Below are 22,114 nucleotides of genomic sequence, written 5' to 3'. Positions count from 1 at the left end.
CATCGTGAATGAAAGGAGACAGGGGGAACCTAAGGCAGTTCTCTATTTGACCTAGGAAGCAGGTCCAAAACCCTGCTGGGGGTCTATTCGCTCTATCCGTCGGAGACGGCAGGCGAACTTCGTGATCCGCCGGGATTTTTCCTTCTCCCTTAGGCGGGAGATAATGGACTGGGAACAGGTAGACTTCTGAGTTTCGTACCACACCTTGACATCAGACATGGTATACCGGGATTAAGAAAGAGGGAACAGGAAAGGCGAAACTTACGTGAAAACGAAACACAAACGCTTGCCGATACTGATGGATAACCTAGTCGGTGAATGGCAACGTAGGAGCCCGGACCTTTTAAAGGGCAGCGCCTCCTCATTATCATAAAGAGAACCGTCCGATCGTGACGGTTAAGCTTCAACGGTGGCGATTAATGGTACGGCCTCCGCGCGCCCGACTTGTGTCAGCAACGTCTCGTGGTCTGACGCGTGTCCGCCGACAAGAATAGACGAAGAGAGAACATTACCCCGCACGTCACTCGTCATCAATGGAATGCTGCCTGTCAGGACGAAAAGGTATGTCCCCTTTTTTCGAGGCAGATATTTCGCCCAGATAATGAGTACCATATCAAGCTTCCTCGCCCGGGAAATTTTCAAAATTAGACAATAAGGCCGGAACGCGGCAAGGAGGCCGGAACGCAACATTTTCGAATAACGTAATCTCTATGGACCGGGCAACCAGGAACGGGAAGCAGGGAGATTAGACGAGGGCAGCCACGTAGTTCGCTCGGAAAATCAACTCGTCGGAAAAATCCCTCGGACAACAGGAAACATACTCCTCACATAACACTGAAATGCAAGAGATGGGACAATGGACGCCATACTCGTGAATAGTAGATACTTTCTTTTTATAGATCGGGACCAATCTCTCGAGGTGGTTCATCAGAAATACAAGGAGGATGCACGGTTGCCAATCCAATTACACCTGGATCCTGGCCGGTAGGAAGCACAGCAAGACCAGTCGGAGTATCTGTTATCCCTGGGGCCTGGCCCGGCGCGGCGGATGTAATGGAGGAGGGAGTACTTGCCCCGGCTGCCCAAACTCCCGGGTAGGCATCTTTCACTGAAGTTGGAAGAGCTGCCCACACTTGTCGAAGGTCCCATAGCTGAGGATCCATCTTACGCTTGACCACCCCGACATTGAATAGCCGCCGAACGGTGCCCTGCACCCCCACTTCAAATAGAAGTTTACAGCGCCTGTCCTGGTTAGCCTTCAATTCTAACAATTCGATGCGTAAGCTAGTTTCCCTAGCCCGGGATTCTTCTAGATCAACTCGTAAACTTGCTTCCCGGGACTGAGACTCGGCTAGCTGCTGTTTTAGCTTGCAAACCTTTCCCTGCAAACCAGCCTTCTCAAAGTCCAATTGGGCTTCTGCGGCCCTCCTATCTCGTTCCTCCGCAGCTAGCCTATACTCGGCTCGCAACTGAGCATCCCTAGCTTGTTGTTCAGCCGCTTGGGCAGCCTCCAAAGTCAGCTGATCAACTGAGGATTGGCCCTGCCAATTGAGCATGTAATCATAAAGGCCCCTAGTCCAGATTTTATAGTCTGCAAACTCCCTCTCCACTCGCTGGCGAGCCTGAACGGCGCGCTCCGTGTTCTCCTGCAAGTCTGTAATCGCTTTATACGCAACGGCTGGTGCCTCAGATGATGGTCGCTGACCCCTAAGGATAGCCAGCTCATCTTCTTTGTCAGCATAGTCTTTCTCCAGCTCTAGTAAGCGTTGCCGGATGGCCTCCTTCGCTAGTCCGTCCTGACAATCCCAGGCGAAGAATGAGAGCTGGAAGTGATGAGAAAGAAGAAACCACAATCGAAGGATGACCTACCTTTGCATGAGATTCAAACAAACCATCAACGATATCAATCAGACCTAACTTGGGAAGCACCTCGTGCTCGTAACGGCGTAAGCGATCCCTAGCAGTCTCGGGAGCGTCTACCCAGCGGACATCCCCCCTGAACCTCGTCGGATACATTGTCGAATTAGAGGCTCCCGGCGGTGGAAGAGTCAAGAAGAACCCGGGGGCTGGCTTAGCCCAGTCTGAGGGCGAGTTATTCCCGGGCCTCTCCACCTGCTCTGCTGAGGAAGAGCTCTCTGGAGGCTCTTCCTCCCTGGCTCTTTTCTTTCCCCTCGGAGAACCTGCCAGGGGAGGGAGAAGGGAAGCAACGCTGGTGGTTGGTTTCTGACCATCACCCTCCGCGGACGCGTGAATTACTAATCCTTTGGCCGGGGGCCGACCTTGCAATGGCGGCGGTAAGGGCGCTTGAGCCTGTTGAAGTGGGGCAGACGAGGCAACCGGTCGGGGTTGCTCTTCCGCTGGCCTCGCGATGGAAGTTGTCTTCTCGGGTACGTCCGACAAAGTCTTCTCTCTTGGTGATGGCGCTGTCTGCGACGGCTCAGCCTTTACAAACTGTCGGGCACTACGTAACCTTGTCGCTGGTGGTCCTTCAATCAACTTCACCAAATCGGAAGGCGCTGATTTCTGTGATTTTGTGGCCTTGCTTGACTTAGGTTTCGAGGTACCTTTCTTCTTGACATTTACTCGCGTCGGGATCTCGAACCAAGAGTCATCAGTCGGATCCTCCTTTACCCTGAGATTGTTGGGATGAGCTAACTCCCACTTCACGTTTTGATTAACCGAATGTCCTAGCATGACCAAGTCTGTAGGACAGCACGGAATTAGAAACTGCATCACCAAGGGAAGAATAGGCGCATATCATACTCACATAAATTATCCCCTAGAGGAACATTAGCTTGGCTCAAGCCTGCACGGTACATCAACGCCTCGTTGTTGACTAGCTTCTCCACATCGAAGTTCAAACCCTCGAGTATTTGACGGGCTTTGCGCAGCGCACCATTAGTAGGCACCTCTCCACTCTGATGAAATGCTGGAAGACTCCGAACCCACCGGCTGGCCCATGGGTATTCCTGAGGGGGTTTTATGTAAAAGTAACGCTCCTTCCATCCTTCTCCTACCACGCGCGGGTTGCTTAGAAACCCCAACCCCGGTCTGGCAATGAAGAAGAAGATGCCAGGTTCACAACTTCTCAACGAATACATGGAGTGGAACAGGGCCACAGTAAGGTAAATGCTGTATAAGCGACAGATAATGATAGTCCCAAAGATGATCTGGAAGGATTCTGGGGATAGCTGGGCGATATTGATGTGGTAAAAGCCGGCTAGCTCGTAGAAAAAGGTGGGGATCGGAAACCGCAGACCACTGAGCATCTGGTCAAGGAAGAAAGTGGCATACTCCTTCGGAGGTCGGCAGGGGCGATCACCGGGTGTAGGAAAACCAACAACATGATCCGACGGGATGGGGTACTGCTCCTGAAGTATTGACAAGGTCTCCTTATTAAAATGGGATACTTGGTGCTCATACCAGGGTGCTGCCGAAGACATTGCTGATGGAGAATGGGCAGAAACTCAACCGCCGCGAGCACAACGCTGTGTCGCCGGAAAAGATGATGAAGTGTAGCGGTATCAAAAGCAACCTGTAGGGTTTATATATATACGAATGGATGACACCACATAGCCGTCCGATGAAGAGGTTCTATTTCCAAGGTCCGATCTACACCTTGCTTTTGCAATAAACCTCGTTGTGAGACGAGTACTGCCCCTGGCACGTGCCTGACATTGCAGGCGAGGCATCAGGCATATGCGTCTTTTTTAAAATACCATTGTATTGACGCGCGAATAGCGCAAGATAGAGAGAGAAAGTTCGATGAGACTGATGTCTAGTCAGTCGCATACCTCCTTCGACTAGACTTGGTGGGGAGACTTGTGATGTGGTAAGTCATGCCGGGCCTGACGTGGCGCAATCGGTCAATAGAATGCCCATCCTGGCCGGTTAAGGGGCCCACGGTCAAGGCGGTCTTGCCCGGTCATATGTGGCCCCAAAGGTCAACAAAGTGGCTAACGTGGCAAACCCCGGGGCCCACGGTCTTGGGTGGGTACCCTCGGTTAGGAGGATCTGAGGGGCCGAATCACATCCCCGGACCCCGGCTCATCCGGCCAGCACCATCTACACCTTGTCCCAAGTATTGCCACTGCTAGACCTCCCGGCTACATCCCCGGATCCCGGCTCAGTTAAGGATTCTTCGGCCATTCCTACACCACAAACGGTTCACCCGGCTCTCATCGCCGACACCTTTTCCCGGGAGATAGCTACACTGCCAAGTCATCTCCCGGGAAACGGGTCCCCAAACCTCCATACTATACCTCGGTCAGCCCTCCTCACAGCCAGGATTGCTCGGCCGCATCAGACACTACTGTGCCTAAGCATTCCTGACCTCCTAAACTCTTACCCTGGGATACTCGTTGGGTGACTTGCTCACTGCCTCTATACTGCTCATTTGTCCGGCCATCCCTCTGAGTCGCGTGGTCTGCCCGGCTACTACTAAGCAGTAACAGTTCCGAGCCTAATTCACCTCCTGAATATAGTTCCCGGGAGATACTCCATACAGTTGACCTAAACTGTGTTTATTTACACATTGTTGCTAAGCCTGTCAGGTAGCCCGGCCATTCACCAATGGTGTTCAGTTCGCCCGGGCTATACACCTCCTACTTGATCCCGGGTAAACCCGACCACTGTCGGTCCGAGATACCTTCCCACTCCGACTAATAATTCTAGTTCAAACCCTATCAACAATACAGACAAAGGAGCATGTGAACAAGTGTGCAGGGAACAGGTTGCGATGATATCTTCACGACCACCTTCCCTCGTGGCCATCTTCTTCCCCTTTTTGGATAAACGACAGAAGTCGGCTGCCTTGCCACGCTGGAGGACTGTTACAAACGGTTCACCTTTGTCCCTCAGATGCTATCTCTCTGGCACAGATGTCAGACAACGCCAGACGTTGTCCCCCCAGATACCCTCAAAACCTGCCTCACTGACAGAAAGAAGTTTCTCCTGACAGGTATATAAGCCCTCTCGCAGGTATGAAGGAGGCATCTAATCTCAAGCATTCTCACTACTGTTCTCTTTGCTCTATTATTTTCATCACCACCGGAAACCTAACTTGAGCGTCGGAGTGGCTTGCCGGGATCCCCCGGCGCCAGCTAATCCGTTCGTTCTTCCGTGACTCTTGCAGGTCCCCTTTCCTTCGCCGGGCCCTCATAGGTTGAGGTGGCATATTATTGACCGGAGGGTTGACTGTCGTCGGTTTTTAGCCGGAACACATGTCCTCTTGAAATAATTTGATATCATGATCAGAAACCTTATCAGAGGCATGCTCACAGTGTTTTCTTCATTTTCAATGTCGGGATCTGTGCCGCCAGTGCTTTCCTCCTCTAATTCGGTAATCTTACCCAAGAATGCATTTTTACTGCAATCCGGGACGGGTGCTTCTCTTTCCTTGCGACACTTTCGCCGGAGAAATTTCTTCTCAGAAACTTCTTCAATTTTAAATTGGCCTTCGGACCAGGATCAGGTTCGAGGTGAACCTTCTTGACATCTCTCCTTTTCAACTGGACCCCTTTCACCTGGATCGAATAACAGAGCTCCTCTCTGATCTTGCAGTTTTTGAAGAGCTATCGGTGGTGATTTCCCTGATCGGCGAAACCACTCCTCTTCCTTCCAATTCCCAATCTTTGACGGACAAAATGAGCATACTCTTCGCTTTCAAGCGCAGATTCAAGAACCAAAGCAGAAGAAACCCATTCCGATCAAATAGTCATAGAACAAAGGCGGACAGCATGATTGCAGCCACAAGTTTCCTCCTTTTGATCGCCAGAGCCATCAAAATCACCATCACAACCAAAAGAAACTCGATCCTTCTACTCACCGTCACGAAAAAATCGAGAGGCGACGGAGAGCTTGAATCTGCCTCCAGAACGGGGGATTGGGACCAGGTCGAGGACTAACATTGGACGGAGGAGCTGAGATGGAAGAGGATGCGAAGGCGGAGGAGGAGGAGGAGGCGAAGGTAGCGGAAGCGCCGGATTCGAACCCGGGTGGCGGTGGCTTCTTCCTCCACGAGGGCTTCTTCAAGCGGTCGTGTATCACCTCGAAACTTACGATTTCGCCGTGGCGTGGGTGACCTTCCACAGCGCCTACGACTTCGGATACCTGATCAAGATCCTCACCCGGCGGAAGCTGCCGAGGAATCTTCGCTCGCGATCGGAGACGGGAGAGGGTTTCGCTCGCGATCGGGGACGGGAGAGGAGGGGTTCGCTCACGGAGAGTAAGCCGACGAGTTGGAGGGATAATTTTGTAAACAAAATTATCTTAATCCCGGAATTGCCGATTACCTAAGTTTTGCTTGGTTTTTCAATTCCGGGTTAGATGCCCTCTTTTGCTGACATATGTTGACGTGTCAGGAATGAAGCATCACTTGGGAATCGCCGATTACCTAAACCAAATAAGATTTTGAATGATAATTTTAGATGGATAATCAAGGTAATCATAGATTACCCTTAACCATGATAATTTGTTTTCTCTATCAGATTTCTCTCTTGGAAATAACTCCAATTGTTTATCTTCATCATCAGTTTCCTCTTCCATATATTTATTAGTTCTTTACAAATAAATTGACACTTTCTAATTTAATTTCTATGTTGTAATTATTAAATTTTATTTCTACAGAAGAAAAGAAAATAATATTAGAAAATATCTTATATTAATCTTTTCTTTTTTTCTCTATAATAATTATATATTAATATTTTTTATTTATTAAAATGTATAAAAGAGAATTATTTGTTCTTCTTTTTCCTAGCAACTTTAGGGTTTTTTTTTTCACCAGGTTCTCATCTAATTCCTCATGGACGGCGAGGTTACAGATATCAGGACGATGTCTAGAGATAATGACGAGGAGGAGGAGGAAGAAAATAAGGGCACATTGCTGCCGTGGAAGAACGACATCCTACCGGACGAACTCCTGCAGAAGGTGCTCTCCTTATTGCCCATCGCCAACATCATCAAATTGGGCATCGTGTGCAAACGGTGGTACGAGGTGGTGTACTCCCGGCCATCGTTGTGGACGATGATGGCGCCGGAGAAGCCATGGTTCTTCCTGTGCTGCTTTAACGACTGCCCCTTACCGGGCCGCGTGTACGAACCCTCCCTCCTCCAGTGGCACAACTTTGGCTTCCCCGGCTTAGAAAAGAGCGTCTGGCGCGCATCCTCCTCCTACGGCCTGGTCTGCTTGATGAACTGCAAGGACAAGAGCCGCTTATTGGTCTGCAACCCCATCACGAGAGACTGGAAGTGGCTTCCTCCAGTCCCCGGCGGCTCTTCCCGTGACTACAATGCGCTCGCCTTGTCGTTCGACCGCCGCACGCGCGGCTACACCGTGGTCTTCGCCAAGTGCGACAGAGCCCATATGCCGAGCAACTACCACCGATGGCACTTCTCCGTCCGCGTCTACGAATCGACGACGCAATCGTGGGCCACGCCCTTTGCCGGAGACCTCGGCTGGTGGGAGGGCGGCGACGAGGGCGTCGTATGCGACGGCGTGCTCTACTACTTGATCCACCAGATGCGGGAGCAACGCCCCCACTTGGTGGCGTTCGATCTCGCCAAGCTGCAGTACTCAACCATGCAGTCTCTGATTCGAGAAGCGATTCCTGCGCCGTGCCCCCCTCATACCTTTGCTCGATTGATCAACCTATCGGACAAATTGATCATGGTCAGCGCGAGAGTGTGGGGCCTCGGGCTGATCAGCCGGTTGACGATTTGGGAACTGGAGGAGGATAAGACATGGCGGGAGGTGTCTCGAATGCCGATCCAGATGTGCAAGAGCTTTTGCGCAGCCAGAGACAATTTCATCTGCTGCGGAGCCGGCGACCTCGTCTTCATGCAGTGCTTAGAGCGGCCGACGCTGCTGCTGATGTTCGACATGAGCCAGAAGGTCTGGAAAGCGGAGTGCTACGCCTACAACAGACACTTCCAGACCAAATTCTTCGGCGGCTTCTGCTTCGAACCGAGGCTCGACGTCACCGTTTGATCTCTGCTTCGAAACAACAAGCATCGCTCAGAGAGCTCTAATGGATAATAGAATATTTTCCCATGTTCATCACCTTTATAAATTTTTCATGTTTATTTTGATGTTATTACTTTGTGGATTTTCTATTGTAAAAAAAAATGATAAATTCCTGTCAGTTTCATAGACTCAATCCCTGAGGTGGCCGATCCAGTCCTACGAAAATTTTCCACTGAGGTAACTGAGGTAAATCGGGAAGCGCATACGGCGGCCAATCCAAATGCCCGGCATCCTTTGATTGCGTTCTCCATTTGGAAGCAAATTTCTACAAATACGTCGTAGCTGAGGATCAAACCGTGGATCCCTGAGTCACAATCCGAATGTCCTATTGTTGCACCATTACCCTGGGGACCTCTATTGTGAAATTGATTTAATTGAGAGCATGAGTGTCATTATAATTATCCATTCACTCGAGGCTTGTTTAATTATCTTCAAACTCAATAAACCCCTTATCAAGTATATTTCATAAATCAAATGCTTTCTATTAAACTACAAATCTATTGTTCCAATAATCATAATTTTCTCCGATGAAAGTATATGGAAATGAAATAGCAATACTTCTATATATCATTTTTCTTAAATTTCACTTTGTTTTGATACCAATGAGATGGAAAAAGAATATAATAATTTAGAAGGGAAACATGATTAAGAAAGAAATTTAACTTTTTCTTTTATTATATTATTTTCATAGCTCAACTTGGCTTATATAATCATGATAAAGAAAATTCAAAAGTAATTTGATTCATTAAACACACTATTATATTTTTTTCTAAACAAATACATACATTAGATAATTTAATTACCATGATAATTAATTAGTCATGCATAATTCTATGATATAGATTCGAATATAGATTCAATCGCTAAATCAAATTACATCAAAAATATTTATGATCTTTTCGATCACTAAACTCGATTAGCAATCGAAATTTCTATCACTAAATGTAGATATTTTTATAGTGAGCAATGTTGGATTTTAAAAATCATCGTACAACAATGTTAACTTTTAAAAATTATTGTTACAGTAATAGTGTTGGTATTTAAGATGTGGTGATGATTTTTAAAAATCAACACTAAAATAATTTTTTATTTTATTTAGTTTATTTTTATTAAATAAAATCAGCTTTCCTTATTAATTTAATTTTATTTTTTTATAATTGGATATTCAAAATAAAAAATATTTTTAATTTTTTATTAATCTTCTTTTATATTTTAATTTTATTAAAATTTTAAAATAAATAAATTTAGAAGATTATTTATTGAAGTTTTAATTAAAATTTAATTTAATTTAAAAAGAAAGAGACAAGAATAAAGAGAAAAAGTATTGTTGATAGAGAGGTAAAATGAGAGTGAAATGTACATCTTTTGAGTATTTTGAAATTTCATATGCCACAGACTATAAATTTATATGTAGTTACTAAAATAGAAATGCCAGAAATAGTTAGAAACTAGAATTTTAGTAGTGAAAAAAGAATAATAATCATACAATTACTTCTAATTCAAAAAGTTCTTTAAGATTTAAAGAAATTATCTTAATTAATCTTGCTTTGAGTTTTAAACTCTTAGATAATGGTATTTTCTTTTCTCTATCAGATTTATCTCTTGGATCAAAAATATTTCTAATCTTTTCGATCACTAAACTCGATTAGCGATCGAAATTTCTATCACTAAATGTAGATATTTTTGTAGTGAGCAATGATGGATTTTAAAAATCATCGTCACAGCAATGCTAACTTTTAAAAATTATTATTACAGTATTAGTATTGGTATTTAAATGATTTTTAAAAATCAACACTAAAATAATTTTTTTATTTAGTTTATTTTTATTAATAAAATCAGCTTAATTTCCTTATTAATTTTATTTTTTTTATAATTGGATATTCAAAATAAAAAATATTTTTAATTTTTTATTAATCTTCTTTTATATTTTTTTATTAAAATTTTAAAATAAATAAATAAATTTAGAAGATTATTTATTGAAGTTTTAATTAAAATTTAATTTAATGTAAAAAGAAAGAGACAAGAATAAAGAGAAAAAGTATTGTTTATAGAGAGGTAAAATGAGAGTGAAATGTACATCTTTTGAGTATTTTGAAATTTCATATGCCACCAACTATAAATGGATATGTAGTTACTAAAATAGAAATACCAGAAATAGTTGAGGCTAGAATTTTAGTAGTGAAAAAAGAATAATAATCATACAATTACTTCTAATTCAAAAAGTTCTTTAAGATTTAAAGAAATTATCTTAATTAATCTTGCTTTGAGTTTTACACTCTTAGATAATGGTATTTTCTTTTCTCTATCAGATTTATCTCTTGGAAATAACTCTAATTGTTTATCTTCATCGTCTATTTACTCAGTTTCCTCTTCCATATATTTATTAGTTCTTTGCACTTTCTAATTTAATTTCTATGTTGCAATTTTAAATTTTATCTACATAATAAAAGAAAATAATATTAGAAAATATCTTATATTAATCTTTTCTATTTTCTCTAAATTAATTAATTAATTATATATATATATATATATATATATATATTTATTAAAATGTATAAAAGAGAATTATGTATTCTTCTTTTTGCCCAACAACTTTAGGGTTTTTGTTTCACCAAGTTCTTGAGTACAATCTCATCTTCTTTATGGACCGTGAGGTTACAGGCAAGGGCGGAGCCAGGCATAGTTGTACTCGGGCTGTAGCCGAGTGGTCCGACGGCGACGAGAAGAAAAAAACCTTAGATTTAGAGAGGAGAGGAAAAAAATTTAAGAACTAGCTCGGTGTATACCGTCGACATAGTCCAATAGTTCGAATCAGCTCGGGTAAATTACCTGGGCTAGCTCTGCCATTGGTTACAGGGACGATGCCTAGAGATAATGATGTCAAGGAGGAGGAAGAAGATAAGGGCACATTGCCTAGAAATATGAATTGTATCATGGATAGTGTTTGTATCATTTAGATATTAATTGTATTGTTTGGATATTTTGTATCATTTTGATATTGTTTTATAAGGGCACATTGCCTAAAGATATGAATTGTATCATGGATAGTGTTTGTATCATTTAGATATTAATTGTATTATTTGGATATTTTGTATCATTTGGATATTGTTTTATGACATTATTTGATACAGATTGTGTATATGATAGGTTTATGCTATTTATTGTGAATGTTGATTGTGTATATTATAAGTTTGTAATATGGATTGTGAATGCTGATTATGTATATGATAGATTTGTGATATAAATTGTGAATGTTGATTGTGTATGCTCTCTTCCGTCGTGACTGATTTACCTCTTTATAAATGATCATGGGATCGATCGTGTGGGGCCGCTGGATAGCGGATTCCACCTTTTTACTGAAAAGTAAATGTTGATTTTGTATATGATATGTTGGTGATATGGATTGTATATGATACCTTTGTGGTATGATTTTGATATATTTTTATGTAAATAAAGTATAAATTAGAAAAATAGAGGTATATATGTTGTTGAAAATTTTAAAATAGTAACAATGGAATTAGCTTTCAAATTTTAGCTACTGCAATTTTGCAACAGAATATGGATTCAGTCATTAGTTTTTAGCGATCGAATCCATATTAGGTCGCTAAATTAGTGATCAAATATGGATTCGGTCGCTAAATCAAATTACGACGAAAATATTTATGATCTTTTCGGTTAATAAACTCGATTAGCGACCGAAATTTCAATCGCTAAATATGGACATTTTTGTAGTGAGCAATGTTGGATTTTAAAAATCATCACCATAACGATGTTGAATTTTAAAAATTATTATTATAGTAGAAAAATTATTATTAAAGTAGTGTTGGTATTTAAACTGTGATGATAATTTTTAAAAATCAAATACTAAAATAATTTTTTATTTTATTTAGTTTATTTTTATTAATAAAATCAGTTTTCGTTATTAATTTTATTTTATTTTGTTTTATTTTATAATTGGATATTAAAAATAAAAAATATTTTTAATTTTTTATTAATCTTCTTTTATATTTTTAATTTTTATTAAAATTTAAAATAGATAAATTTAGAAAATTATTTATTGAAGTTTTAATTAAAATTTAATTTAATTAAAAAAAGAAAGAGATAAGAATAATGAGAAACAGTCAATTGTTGATAAAGAGGTAAAATGAGAATGAAATGTACATCTTTTGAGTATTTTGAAATTTCATATGCGTCCGTTAAAAAATTGACAAGTACATTGTTATTAAAATGAAAATGTCAGAAATAATTGAGACGATAATTTTAGTAGTGAAAAAGAATAATAATCATACAATTATTCTAATTCAAAAAGTTCTTTAAGATTTAAAGAAATTATCTTAGTTAATCTTGCCTTGAGTTTTAAACTCTTAGATAATGATATTTTCTTTTCAATATCAGATTTCTCTCCGGGAAATAACTCCAATGGTTTATCTTCATCATAACTATCTCCGCAATTTCCTCTTCCATATATTTATTAGTTCTTTAGAAATAACACTTTCTACAATTTCTAAATAAATTTTATTTCTACAGAATAAAAGAACATAATATTAGAAAATATCTTATATTATCTTCCTATTTTCTCTATATTAATTATATATTAATATTTTTTATTTATTAAAATGTATAAAAGAGAATTATGTTTTTTTTCAGCAACTTTAGGGTTTTTTTTTCCCATCAGGTTCTTGAGTACTCTCATCTTCCTCATGGACGGCGAGGTTACAGATATCAGGACGATGTCTAGAGATAATGACGGCGAGGAGGAGGAAGAAAATAAGGGCACATTGCTGTCGTGGAAGAACGACATCCTACCGGACGAACTCCTGCAGAAGGTGCTCTCCTTATTGCCCATCGTCGACATCATCAAATTGGGCATCGTGTGCAAACGGTGGTACGAGGTGGTGTACTCCCGGCCATCGTTGTGGACGATGATGGCGCCGGAGAAGCCATGGTTCTTCCTGTGGTGCTTTAACGACTGCCCCTTACCGGGCCGCGTGTACGAACCCTCCCTCCTCTGGTGGCACAACTTTGGCTTCCCCGGCTTAGAAAAGAGCATCTGGCGCGCATCCTCCTCCTACGGCCTGGTCTGCTTGATGGACTGCAAGGACAAGAGCCGCTTATTGGTCTGCAACCCCATCACGAGAGACTGGAAGTGGCTTCCTCGAGTCCCCGGCGGCTCTTCCCCTGACTACAATGCGCTCGCCTTGTCGTTCGACCGCCGCACGCGCGGCTACACCGTGGTCTTCGCCAAGTGCAGCGACCATATGCCGAGCATACCACCAATGGCGCAGAGCCCATATGCCGGGGACCTACCGCCAATGGCACTTCTCCGTCCACGTCTACGAATCGACGACGCAATCGTGGGCCACGCCCTTTGCCGGAGACCTCGGCTGGTGGGAGGGCGGCGACGAGGGCGTCGTATGCGACGGCGTGCTCTACTACTTGATCCACCAGATGCGGGAGCAACGCCCCCACTTGGTGGCGTTCGATCTCGCCAAGCCGCACTCTACCGTGCAGTCTCTGATTCGAGAAGCGATTCCTGCGCCGTGCCCCCGTCATACCTTTGCTCGATTGATCAACCTATCGGACAAATTGATCATGGTCGGCGTGAGTGGGCGGGGCCACGGGCTGGTCAGCCGGTTGACGATTTGGGAACTGGAGGAGGATAAGACATGGCGGGAGGTGTCTCGACTGCCGATCGAGATGTACACGAGCTTCTGCGCAGTCAGAGACGATTTCATCTGCTGCGGAGCCGGCGACCTCGTCTTCATACAGTGCTTAGAGCGGCCGATGCTGCTGCTGATGTTCGACATGAGGCGGAAGGACTGGAAAACGAATTGGTGCGGCTACAACAGTCAGTTCGAGAACAAATTATTCCGCGGCTTCTGCTTCGAACCGAGGCTCGACGTCGCCCCTTGATCTCTGCTTCTTCATTTACAACTCTCATCATCTGTCCCTGCAACTCTCATCTCTGCTTTATCGATTATATTTCTAAATCTGTTGCTCCAATAATCATAATCTTCTTCTTCGTTGAAAGTATACGAAGAAAGTTTAATAATCTTCTTCGTTGAAAGTATACGAAGAAAGTTTATGTAAATGAAGTAGCAAGGATATCATCTCATCAAGGGGATGAAAATATAAGATTTGAGATGAAGATAAGTATCCTGAAGAAATTTAGGTAAACCCATTTAAGTAGCATGGGTTGGCCCGCGGGCGGGCTTGGGTTGGCCCGCGGCGGGAGCTCTTGAATCTCATCAAGGGAGAAAATTTATTTATTTATTATAAATTTTAAAATTAAAGTATAAAACTTAAGATGAATGGATTTCAGCAATTTAAGCTTATCAAACTGTTTTTAACTTAATTAATTTAAATTATACTTCAAACTGGTAACCCGCGGCCCGTCTTGAGTTGGGTTGACATGTGAGATTTCCCGCCCCATAAGTATCCTTGGGTTAACAAAGGGCCTCCAAAAAATCTTTTTAGGAAGTTTTTTTGATATGGGACCGTTTCGTCGGTGGAGCCGATCACTATAAAAAAATTTATCCACTACAATTTTAATCCCCGAAACATAATTGAGTTGATTACAGTAGAATTGCAAATGATCGTGGAGCAGACCGTGTGAGACCGCTAAAATGACAAATTCTACTTTTTTTTTTTTTTTTTTGCAGAAGAGATGGAAGAAGAGTATAATAATTTATGAAAGAAATATGACTACAAGAAAATTTTTTAACTTTTTCTCTTATTATATTTTTTCATACCACAACTACTTAATATAACCATGAGAAAGTCCGAAAATAATTTAATTCTTTCTACATCAAACACACTATTATATTTTTTTCTAAACAAATACATGTATTAGATACTTTAATTTACCATGATAATGTAATTAGTCACTATATAATTCTATGGTATACACAAACTAACAGGACCAAGTTCATGTTAGAAGAGGTATTAGATAATTTCCCAAAAAAAAGTATTATTAAGATTACTATAAGAACAAAAATTTGAAGAACCTACTGTGACCTAATGTCCTCGTAAGGCAAGTAAATCTCATATCATGGAACCAATCATCTCCTAATCTATGGATGCATTTGCTACAATATCTATTCCCCACAATTCTGTTCTGTTGTTCTTCACGGCTTCGATTTGATCAGCAAGTGAGATTTGCCTCCTTAAACTTTCATTTTTAATCACTTCCATGTCCCATTTCTTGAACTCTGGCCTCGGTTCTTCAATCATGCCCGCTTCAAATTTCCAGGAATTGCTCAGTTGCTTCTTGCGTTCACGAAACTTGAGAACAAAAAAGAAAAAAAAAAGAGAGAGAAAGGTCAACTAAACGCATAATTCAAAATAGAAATCATCGGCAAGCAATAAATATATGGATTTGTTTCAGTTTAGCAAATGAGTACATGGATTGGGAGGTTTATGAATGTTTGTAGACATATGTAGTTACTAAAATGGAAATGCCAAAAATAGTTGAGACAAGAATTTTAGTAGTAAATAAGAATAATAATCATGCAATTACTTCTAAGTTCAACAAGCTCTTTACTATTTAAAGAAATTACCTTAGTTAATCTTGCCTTGAGTTTCAAACTTTTAGATAACAGTAACTTCTTTTCTCTGTCAGGTTTCTCTCTTGAAAATAACTCCAACTGTTTATCTTCCATCATCTGTTTCCGCAGTTTCCTCTGTTCAGAGAGCTTTGCAATTTTTTCAGCCCTCTCCCTTGCAACCATTTCAGCTTTTAGCTTCACGCGCACTTTTGCCCTTTCTTTCTCTTCTTTGCGTTTTACTTGTTGGGTCATGAAATCGGCTTTCATTTTCTCAAAGCCATCCCATTCTAATTCCGCTTGGTCATCAGTACCTGTTTTTGCTGCTTCAGCAATAGTTCTTGCCCACAGTGTGTAGCATTGGGCTTGCAATCGTTTAATTTTTCGACGCTCTTCCCATATCTTTCTTAAGGAAGAACTAATCCTAGATTTGCTCTGGTCACTACACAAAAATAATTAATATTCACGAAGATGAAATTGCCATTGAGATATCTATTCACAACAATCTTATAGGAATCATAGGTTGAAGTAAGATTTAACACATTGACTTTTGCAAACTGAATCAAATTACCTGTGCTTATGAGGGTGCTGAGACATCTTCTTCCGGACCTGAAGCCACACAAACAAATTATTAAAATTTAAGAAAGTAAAGAGCATCACCAACCAACAAACAGAATATTATTTACTTAGAATGTATGAGATTGTTTTACATGCCATCACCTCGGGGTCACTTAAGGCCTCCAATGTTTTTTTCTTAATGCGCTCTCGAGTCTCTACAATCCACACAACATATAATGTTTGTATCAGTGAGGTCAAATTCAGATCACAATGGAGGGGTAAAATGGATATATGGCAGTACACCATCATTATAATAAAGATAACAAGGGAGAAATTGAAAAGTAAGTGTCACCTTCACTGTGTTTCTTTCCTTTGTTCCACGGTATCCTGCCTCTGTTTGCTGCACCAATCTTCAGTCTTCTCAGGATTTCTTCATTGGAGATACCTTGAGCACTTTCACAATTAGTGGAACCTTTCTCATACTTCACACTGGATACGCCATCATTATAATAAAGATAACAAGGGAGAAATTGAAAAGTAAGTGTCACCTTCACTGTGTTTCTTTCCTTTGTTCCAAGGTATCCTGCCTCTGTTTGCTGCACCAATCTTCAGTCTTCTCTGGATTTCTTTATTGGAGATACCTTGAGCACTTTCACAATTAGTGGAACCTTTCTCATACTTCACACTGGATACAGAAGTCTGCAATCCAAGGCTTGCTGGTTCCTTATTTTCACAATGCTCAGTTGATAAACCTAAACTGAAGAACTGAGGACTAATTTCGGATGGTGCTCCATCAAGCAAAAGTTGCAAAGTTTCTCCATGATGAACTTTTGGGCAGTAATTAAGGGCTGTCAATATTCCATGTGTCTCTCTCGATATAGCTATTGGAAGTGACAACAGCTTGAATGGAAGTTTAGGTTTAAAATCTTTCAAACCATAGGTGAAGAATGCTGAATGAATACTGAGGGTAGAATAAAAGGATCACCATGTTAAAAAAGCAATAGCCACAAGCTGATTTTAATCATTAAAAGAACATGTAATTGAGCTCCACCTGCCTCTTCCTCACTATTTATGTCTACTTCTACTGCATAAATTTGATCCTTCAAACTACACTGAACGAGATTCATTAAGTAGGAAAAGAAGGCACTGAAGTAGCTAAATTATAGGAAGACCTTGCACAACTTAAATACAGTAGGTTGTTCAAATGTTCAGATTTTCAGTACAGTTCCTATCTCCTGATTTATAATTCTATACAAGTACTGAGAGAAGAAGATGATCCTTGCACAAGTCAAATAGAAGGTGAATTCATATAGATATTTATTAGTGAAGGAACATTGTAAGTTTACTAGTTTATAATATTCTATGTTAGATTAATAGGTCTAAAATCTCCATGGCAACATTACTTTTAAGTCAAGTAAAGAGATGAACAAATTTTGTGCTACTACCAGTATTTGAAATTAATTGTCAATGCAACAATTGATGCCTCAAAAGATTTTAAAGCTCTTTTTTAACAAACTATCATGAAGATTACTACATAACAAGACACAATGTATCAATCAAATTTCATAGTACAAGTAGTTGCACACAAGTAAGTACCTTGGCCCCCTACAAAAGCAAGTCCTTTCCATATCTTAGAGAAAATCTTCCTGGAAAGACAAGTGAAAGTAAGGGTCTAGTCCTCTTAGACAAATAAGCGGAAGAGCAATACGTCAACATATGTACTTATTTAACATGACTGAGGGCTAAACAACAAAGCCTCTGAAAATTGAGAATTAATAACCCAAGGAAATCATTTCACTCAACTTTATGTAACTTCTAATATATGTGAAAGATCAAAAAAGCCTGAGCTAGTTGAATAATTTCAATTTAACTAAAGACAATATACCAAATTACTATGATCGGTGATATACATGTTGCTTGGTACTGATTACAGAAGTAGTGAAGGTAACATTTCAGCTGTCTATTTTTTCTGCTTTCCTTCAGCATAGACGATTATATTTCGCAGAAATGATACTCAAATTCCCTAATCTCAAGTTCATAAGTCCCACATGTAGGTTGACAATGGGAAAAACACGGCATCTATCATACGCCACTAAATCCTAAAAAAAATCTCATTTTGAGAAGAGAGATTCTCCAAATCGAAGACCTAGACGCAGATAACATAGTTGATCATAATTACACTTCTCAAACAACTTAATCTTCCTCAATGGCCCCAACAGCATTGAATCGGAAAAAGCACACGAATCTATCTGCTCAGAGCAAAACATATGCATAGGAACATTTTTTTTCAAAAATTAAGCGTAGAAACGAGTGCAGAATAAAGAGACATAGAGAAATATAGACAATCTCTTCCGATTATGTGAATGATTGAGAAAGAGCAGTAGGCAAACCTTACAGCCGACGAAAACCATAGCGAATGGGACTAGCGAAAGGGATTAGATTGGGCTGCAAGAGAAAATAAAGATCGTAATTGGGCCGGGCCATTGTGGGCCAGCCACAGTTAGGATTGCTATCCATTCTAATCAAGGCTTAGTTATTGCTTCAAAAAAAAATTCCTGTTTTATTTTTTTTAACATCATTCATCTCTAATATATTTTAAAAACTAATAAATAAAAAAAAATTATTTTTCAAATATTAGTGAGTTTGAAAATGAGAAGGGTTTATTAACTTGTATATATTGGGGCGGTCGGTCTAGGTCGACCGACCTCTGCTATGCAGAGGAGTAAATTGCTACGCAATTTTACGATTGTCCGATCGACCTCAATTTACTATATTAGGAGCAGAGAAGTAAATTGCTACACAGAGGCCGATCGGATAGTTGGTTGGACCGAGTAAGTGCTTACCACGAGAAGCCTAGCACGGCAAGGAATCTCAGCAGCCTAGCCTCCCCTGGACAAGGCGACCATAGGGAGGAGTGGCTACAACTTTTATCAATAAGCAATCAGTAGAACAAGCGGATAATGGTATTTACGCGCTCTACCCCTGACTTTAGAGCACTTTAACAGTGCCTCACTCTCGTTCGTGCCTTTGGCCCGTCTACACGTTGTCCCGTCCCACGTCGCAGTCTTCCCGTCTTCACGTCGCTATCACAGGTCGTGAATGACGTTGGATTAGTCTACAATTGCATAACAGAGGTCGGTCAGACATAAATTGTGTAACAATTTACTCCTCTGCTACGTAGAGATAGATCGGCCCGGGCCGACCGCATATTAACTTCTCTAGTGGAAAAGAAGTCGATCAATTCATTCATTCTGATGTTTATATTGGAGACCAAGCAAGAACACCCTGCCCTGGTGAGCTTGCATTATTTGAACAGATGCGAAATGATTTACACCTCTTATCTTGGTTAAGGATTCCCCTTCTGCTTAGTTGAATCTTTGTGTTAATCCTTCCATTGAGAAGTAACCAAGTGAAGAATTTAACCGTTTTAGGGACAAAAGAAGACAATAAGTTGACTATATGTGAGTATTCAGCTCCTATAACAATTAAATAACAGTAAAGGAGTCAACTGATACTGCCTTGCAGTCTCTTTCCTAGAACCTTCAGAATTGTAGAAACTATAAAAAAAGTTTTTAGATATGATCATAGTTTATTATATCTGCTATTAAGTCCTTGAGATTTTTGCTTCCTAAGTTCATGAACAATCACTCAAACTCATATTCTGAAAATTCAAGTGTAATTAACTGTGAACATGACTTGAAGGCTTCTGTCCCTTCGATCCCAAGGTTCCAAACTTTGGCAGCAATTAACTCAGAATGAGAGAGACTTTTGGAACTCCTTCAAGTTATTAACTACTCACTAAATAATGATCCAATTTCTACCTCTTAATAATTCAGATATTTCATTGTTCAAACTAATTAATTTTGAATGTAATAATTAATTAAGAAGAAGAAAAAAAGAAATATGATTATTGCTAATCAGTTAACCAATCTAGTTCTTTAATTATATTGCATGCATTTATTTACAGAAAATTTCATCTCTTTATATGTAAATCGCATATAATCATTTCCCGCATGGAATTATTTATGGGCACTTCCCTCGACGTATCCCGTCATCCGTAGAACGAACGTCCTGAACCGCCGGAGATCCCACCCGGCGAGCTTCCTCCCGTTGCCGACGAGCACCGAGCACTCCGCGCCATCGCCGCCGCGATTCCTCTGCGCGACGATGACGTGCGGCGGGATTATGGGCCTGCTTCCCCTGCTCCTTCTCTTCCCTTCATCGTCGCCGACGTCGTCGCAAAGATTACTGCCATAAGCAGAGGAAGGTGCCCAAGAACGACTGACTAGGGCTCTTGCGGCCAGTGGCTGCCGTCGAGGTGGCCGTTCCTCGCTCCATGCCGGCTTCGCCTTCGCGGCGCCCTCATCGTCGGCCTCTGGCCAGAGGATGTCGGACTCCTCGAACTCCTCCGACATGGCCGGATAATTATCTAGGCGCGGCTCTTGCGAAGGAAGCACTGAGCATTTATAGAAACGCCAAACAGAGCCTTCATCTGCACACTTCCATTTTACTGATTCGAGATTAAGTGATTGTTTCAGCTTCTTTTATGTATACAGAGACGAAATCGAACTGCTTTGATTAGGATTCAGACGAGATTTTTGGTGGTGTTGAATGCGACGAGAAACCAATTTGACATGAATCCTATTGAACAAGCAGCTATATAACAGGTCTGGTATCTGTTTTATATAATTTTATCTTTCCTCAACATAGTCAATTTACTATTGACATCCAAGTCATTATCAATCCCTATCGGACTACTTTACTCTGCTAAACAACAATTTCACCTTTCTAATGCATCCCGATGAGTTTTAAAGCTGATAAATTTGAATCCATATGATGACATTGTGTATTAGAAGAGATTTAATCTGAACCAATCTTTTATCTGCACATTCCAGACTTGATGAAGATGACAAACCAGAATCCTTTCGGAACTTGTACTGCTCAATGACTCCTTGCTTCCTTTTCAGCCTGCATCATCGAGTTTGGTAGAGATCTCCAAGTAAGTTAACTGATAGAAGACTGCAAAAGTACTGAGGCGAGAACAAATCATTCTGAAAACAAGATGCGTTCCTTACGCTTTCTATGACCCTTCTGAAAGCTTCGTGTCCATATCGATCGATGTATCGTTCCACCGATTTCCGCGCATCGAGACTCAGCAGTTGCATCAGTCTCCTCTGCTTCTCAGGATAATTCCAGTTGACATATTGCTTCACGTAACTCCGGACGTAGTTCTCGTAGATGTAGGCTGCTCCATTGAATGCAGGAAACACTAACCAGAAGCCGAACACCAGCTTCATGTATGGCCAAAGGGGAAACCTGCAATAGGTTCCACATCTCCATTATCTGAACATGAAGAACTAATTAAACCACAGTTGGGAACCACTAGATCAATTTCTTACCACTGCAATACTTTCCAGAATGAGAGCTCAAACAGGGTGATCAGTGAATAGAGAACCCAGTAAGTCAGCCATTGCTGATCATCTACAGGAGAAGGGCTCTCGATCGCGCGCGTTGATGCATATCTGAGAATTGTGTCTTTGTAAATCTTGCGAAAGGAAACTAACGAAGTCAGAAGAACTCACTGCTACTTACAAAGGGTAAATCAGCAACACTGCCGGGCTGATATAAACACATAGATCAAAAGCACAGTGTCAGGTAATTGAATGACAAAAAACAAACTTTGTAGAGATAAACGTAGGATTAGATGTTGCTGACCCAATCAAAGCATCAGTATGTTTGGCCATTGTCATAAGAACACCCATCTTGAAGCTGAGATAAATCACCTAGGAAAATAATCTCTGAAACCTGAGTGTAGAATACAAGGGAGTTGTCGTGTTTTTAAGTAGCGCAGTAGGAGATGCAAACAAGGAAAGTAATCTTTATTCCCTTAGTTCAAAAGTCTTCTTTCCTCCATGGCCAAGAAAGGTGGGAGAATGGAAGGAGTTGGAAAGGCAAAGTACGTTAATTCTTGACTAGGTCAGGCAACATA

At 41.0% G+C, this 22,114-nt stretch overlaps 5 protein-coding genes and 1 pseudogene across 9 annotated transcripts; 2 read left to right on the top strand and 4 right to left on the bottom strand.

Moving 5' to 3' along the window:
* Positions 1-5,209: 5,209 nt before the first annotated feature.
* On the bottom strand, positions 5,210-6,466 carry LOC141829757 (uncharacterized; annotated as a pseudogene).
* Positions 6,467-6,802: 336 nt separating this feature from the next.
* Positions 6,803-7,987, top strand: LOC141829756 (F-box/kelch-repeat protein At3g61590-like). Its single transcript, XM_074717273.1, has one exon. It carries the CDS (start codon positions 6,803-6,805, stop codon positions 7,985-7,987), a length of 1,185 nt encoding a protein of 394 aa, XP_074573374.1.
* Positions 7,988-12,723: 4,736 nt separating this feature from the next.
* On the top strand, positions 12,724-13,936 carry LOC141829755 (F-box/kelch-repeat protein At3g61590-like). Its single transcript, XM_074717271.1, has 2 exons — positions 12,724-13,273; positions 13,311-13,936. The coding sequence occupies exons 1-2, from the start codon at positions 12,724-12,726 to the stop codon at positions 13,934-13,936; spliced, it is 1,176 nt and encodes a 391-aa protein (XP_074573372.1).
* Positions 13,937-14,983: 1,047 nt separating this feature from the next.
* On the bottom strand, positions 14,984-18,543 carry LOC141829557 (uncharacterized). Of its 5 annotated transcripts, none has more exons than XM_074717064.1 (8): positions 18,516-18,543; positions 17,722-17,771; positions 16,674-17,086; positions 16,478-16,570; positions 16,288-16,340; positions 16,139-16,176; positions 15,583-16,009; positions 14,984-15,307 (listed from the first exon to the last, which is right to left on the bottom strand). In XM_074717064.1, the coding sequence occupies exons 2-8, from the start codon at positions 17,751-17,753 to the stop codon at positions 15,092-15,094; spliced, it is 1,272 nt and encodes a 423-aa protein (XP_074573165.1). In that variant the 5' UTR covers positions 17,754-17,771; positions 18,516-18,543; the 3' UTR covers positions 14,984-15,091. The 5 variants fall into 5 exon arrangements, with proteins under 5 accessions (XP_074573165.1, XP_074573166.1, XP_074573164.1 ...); XM_074717065.1 differs by having other exon boundaries at positions 18,521-18,543; XM_074717063.1 differs by lacking the exon at positions 18,516-18,543 and adding an exon at positions 18,011-18,460.
* A 1,601-nt stretch (positions 18,544-20,144) lies between these two features.
* Positions 20,145-20,540, bottom strand: LOC141829754 (protein S40-1-like). The gene has a single exon (XM_074717270.1). The coding sequence runs from the start codon at positions 20,538-20,540 to the stop codon at positions 20,145-20,147; it is 396 nt and encodes a 131-aa protein (XP_074573371.1).
* A 526-nt stretch (positions 20,541-21,066) lies between these two features.
* Positions 21,067-21,887, bottom strand: LOC141829539 (HVA22-like protein f). Its single transcript, XM_074717033.1, has 5 exons — positions 21,841-21,887; positions 21,718-21,744; positions 21,525-21,647; positions 21,201-21,441; positions 21,067-21,093 (listed from the first exon to the last, which is right to left on the bottom strand). The coding sequence occupies exons 1-5, from the start codon at positions 21,885-21,887 to the stop codon at positions 21,067-21,069; spliced, it is 465 nt and encodes a 154-aa protein (XP_074573134.1).
* Between the last annotated feature and the right edge of the window lie 227 nt (positions 21,888-22,114).

Source organism: Curcuma longa, chromosome 5 (assembly GCF_044706935.1).
Source record: "Curcuma longa cultivar G26 ecotype Majalengka, Jawa Barat chromosome 5, ITB_CL_G26_1.1, whole genome shotgun sequence".
NCBI classification, from domain to species: domain Eukaryota; kingdom Viridiplantae; phylum Streptophyta; class Magnoliopsida; order Zingiberales; family Zingiberaceae; genus Curcuma; species Curcuma longa.
This window is presented reverse-complemented; position numbering and strand designations above follow the sequence as displayed.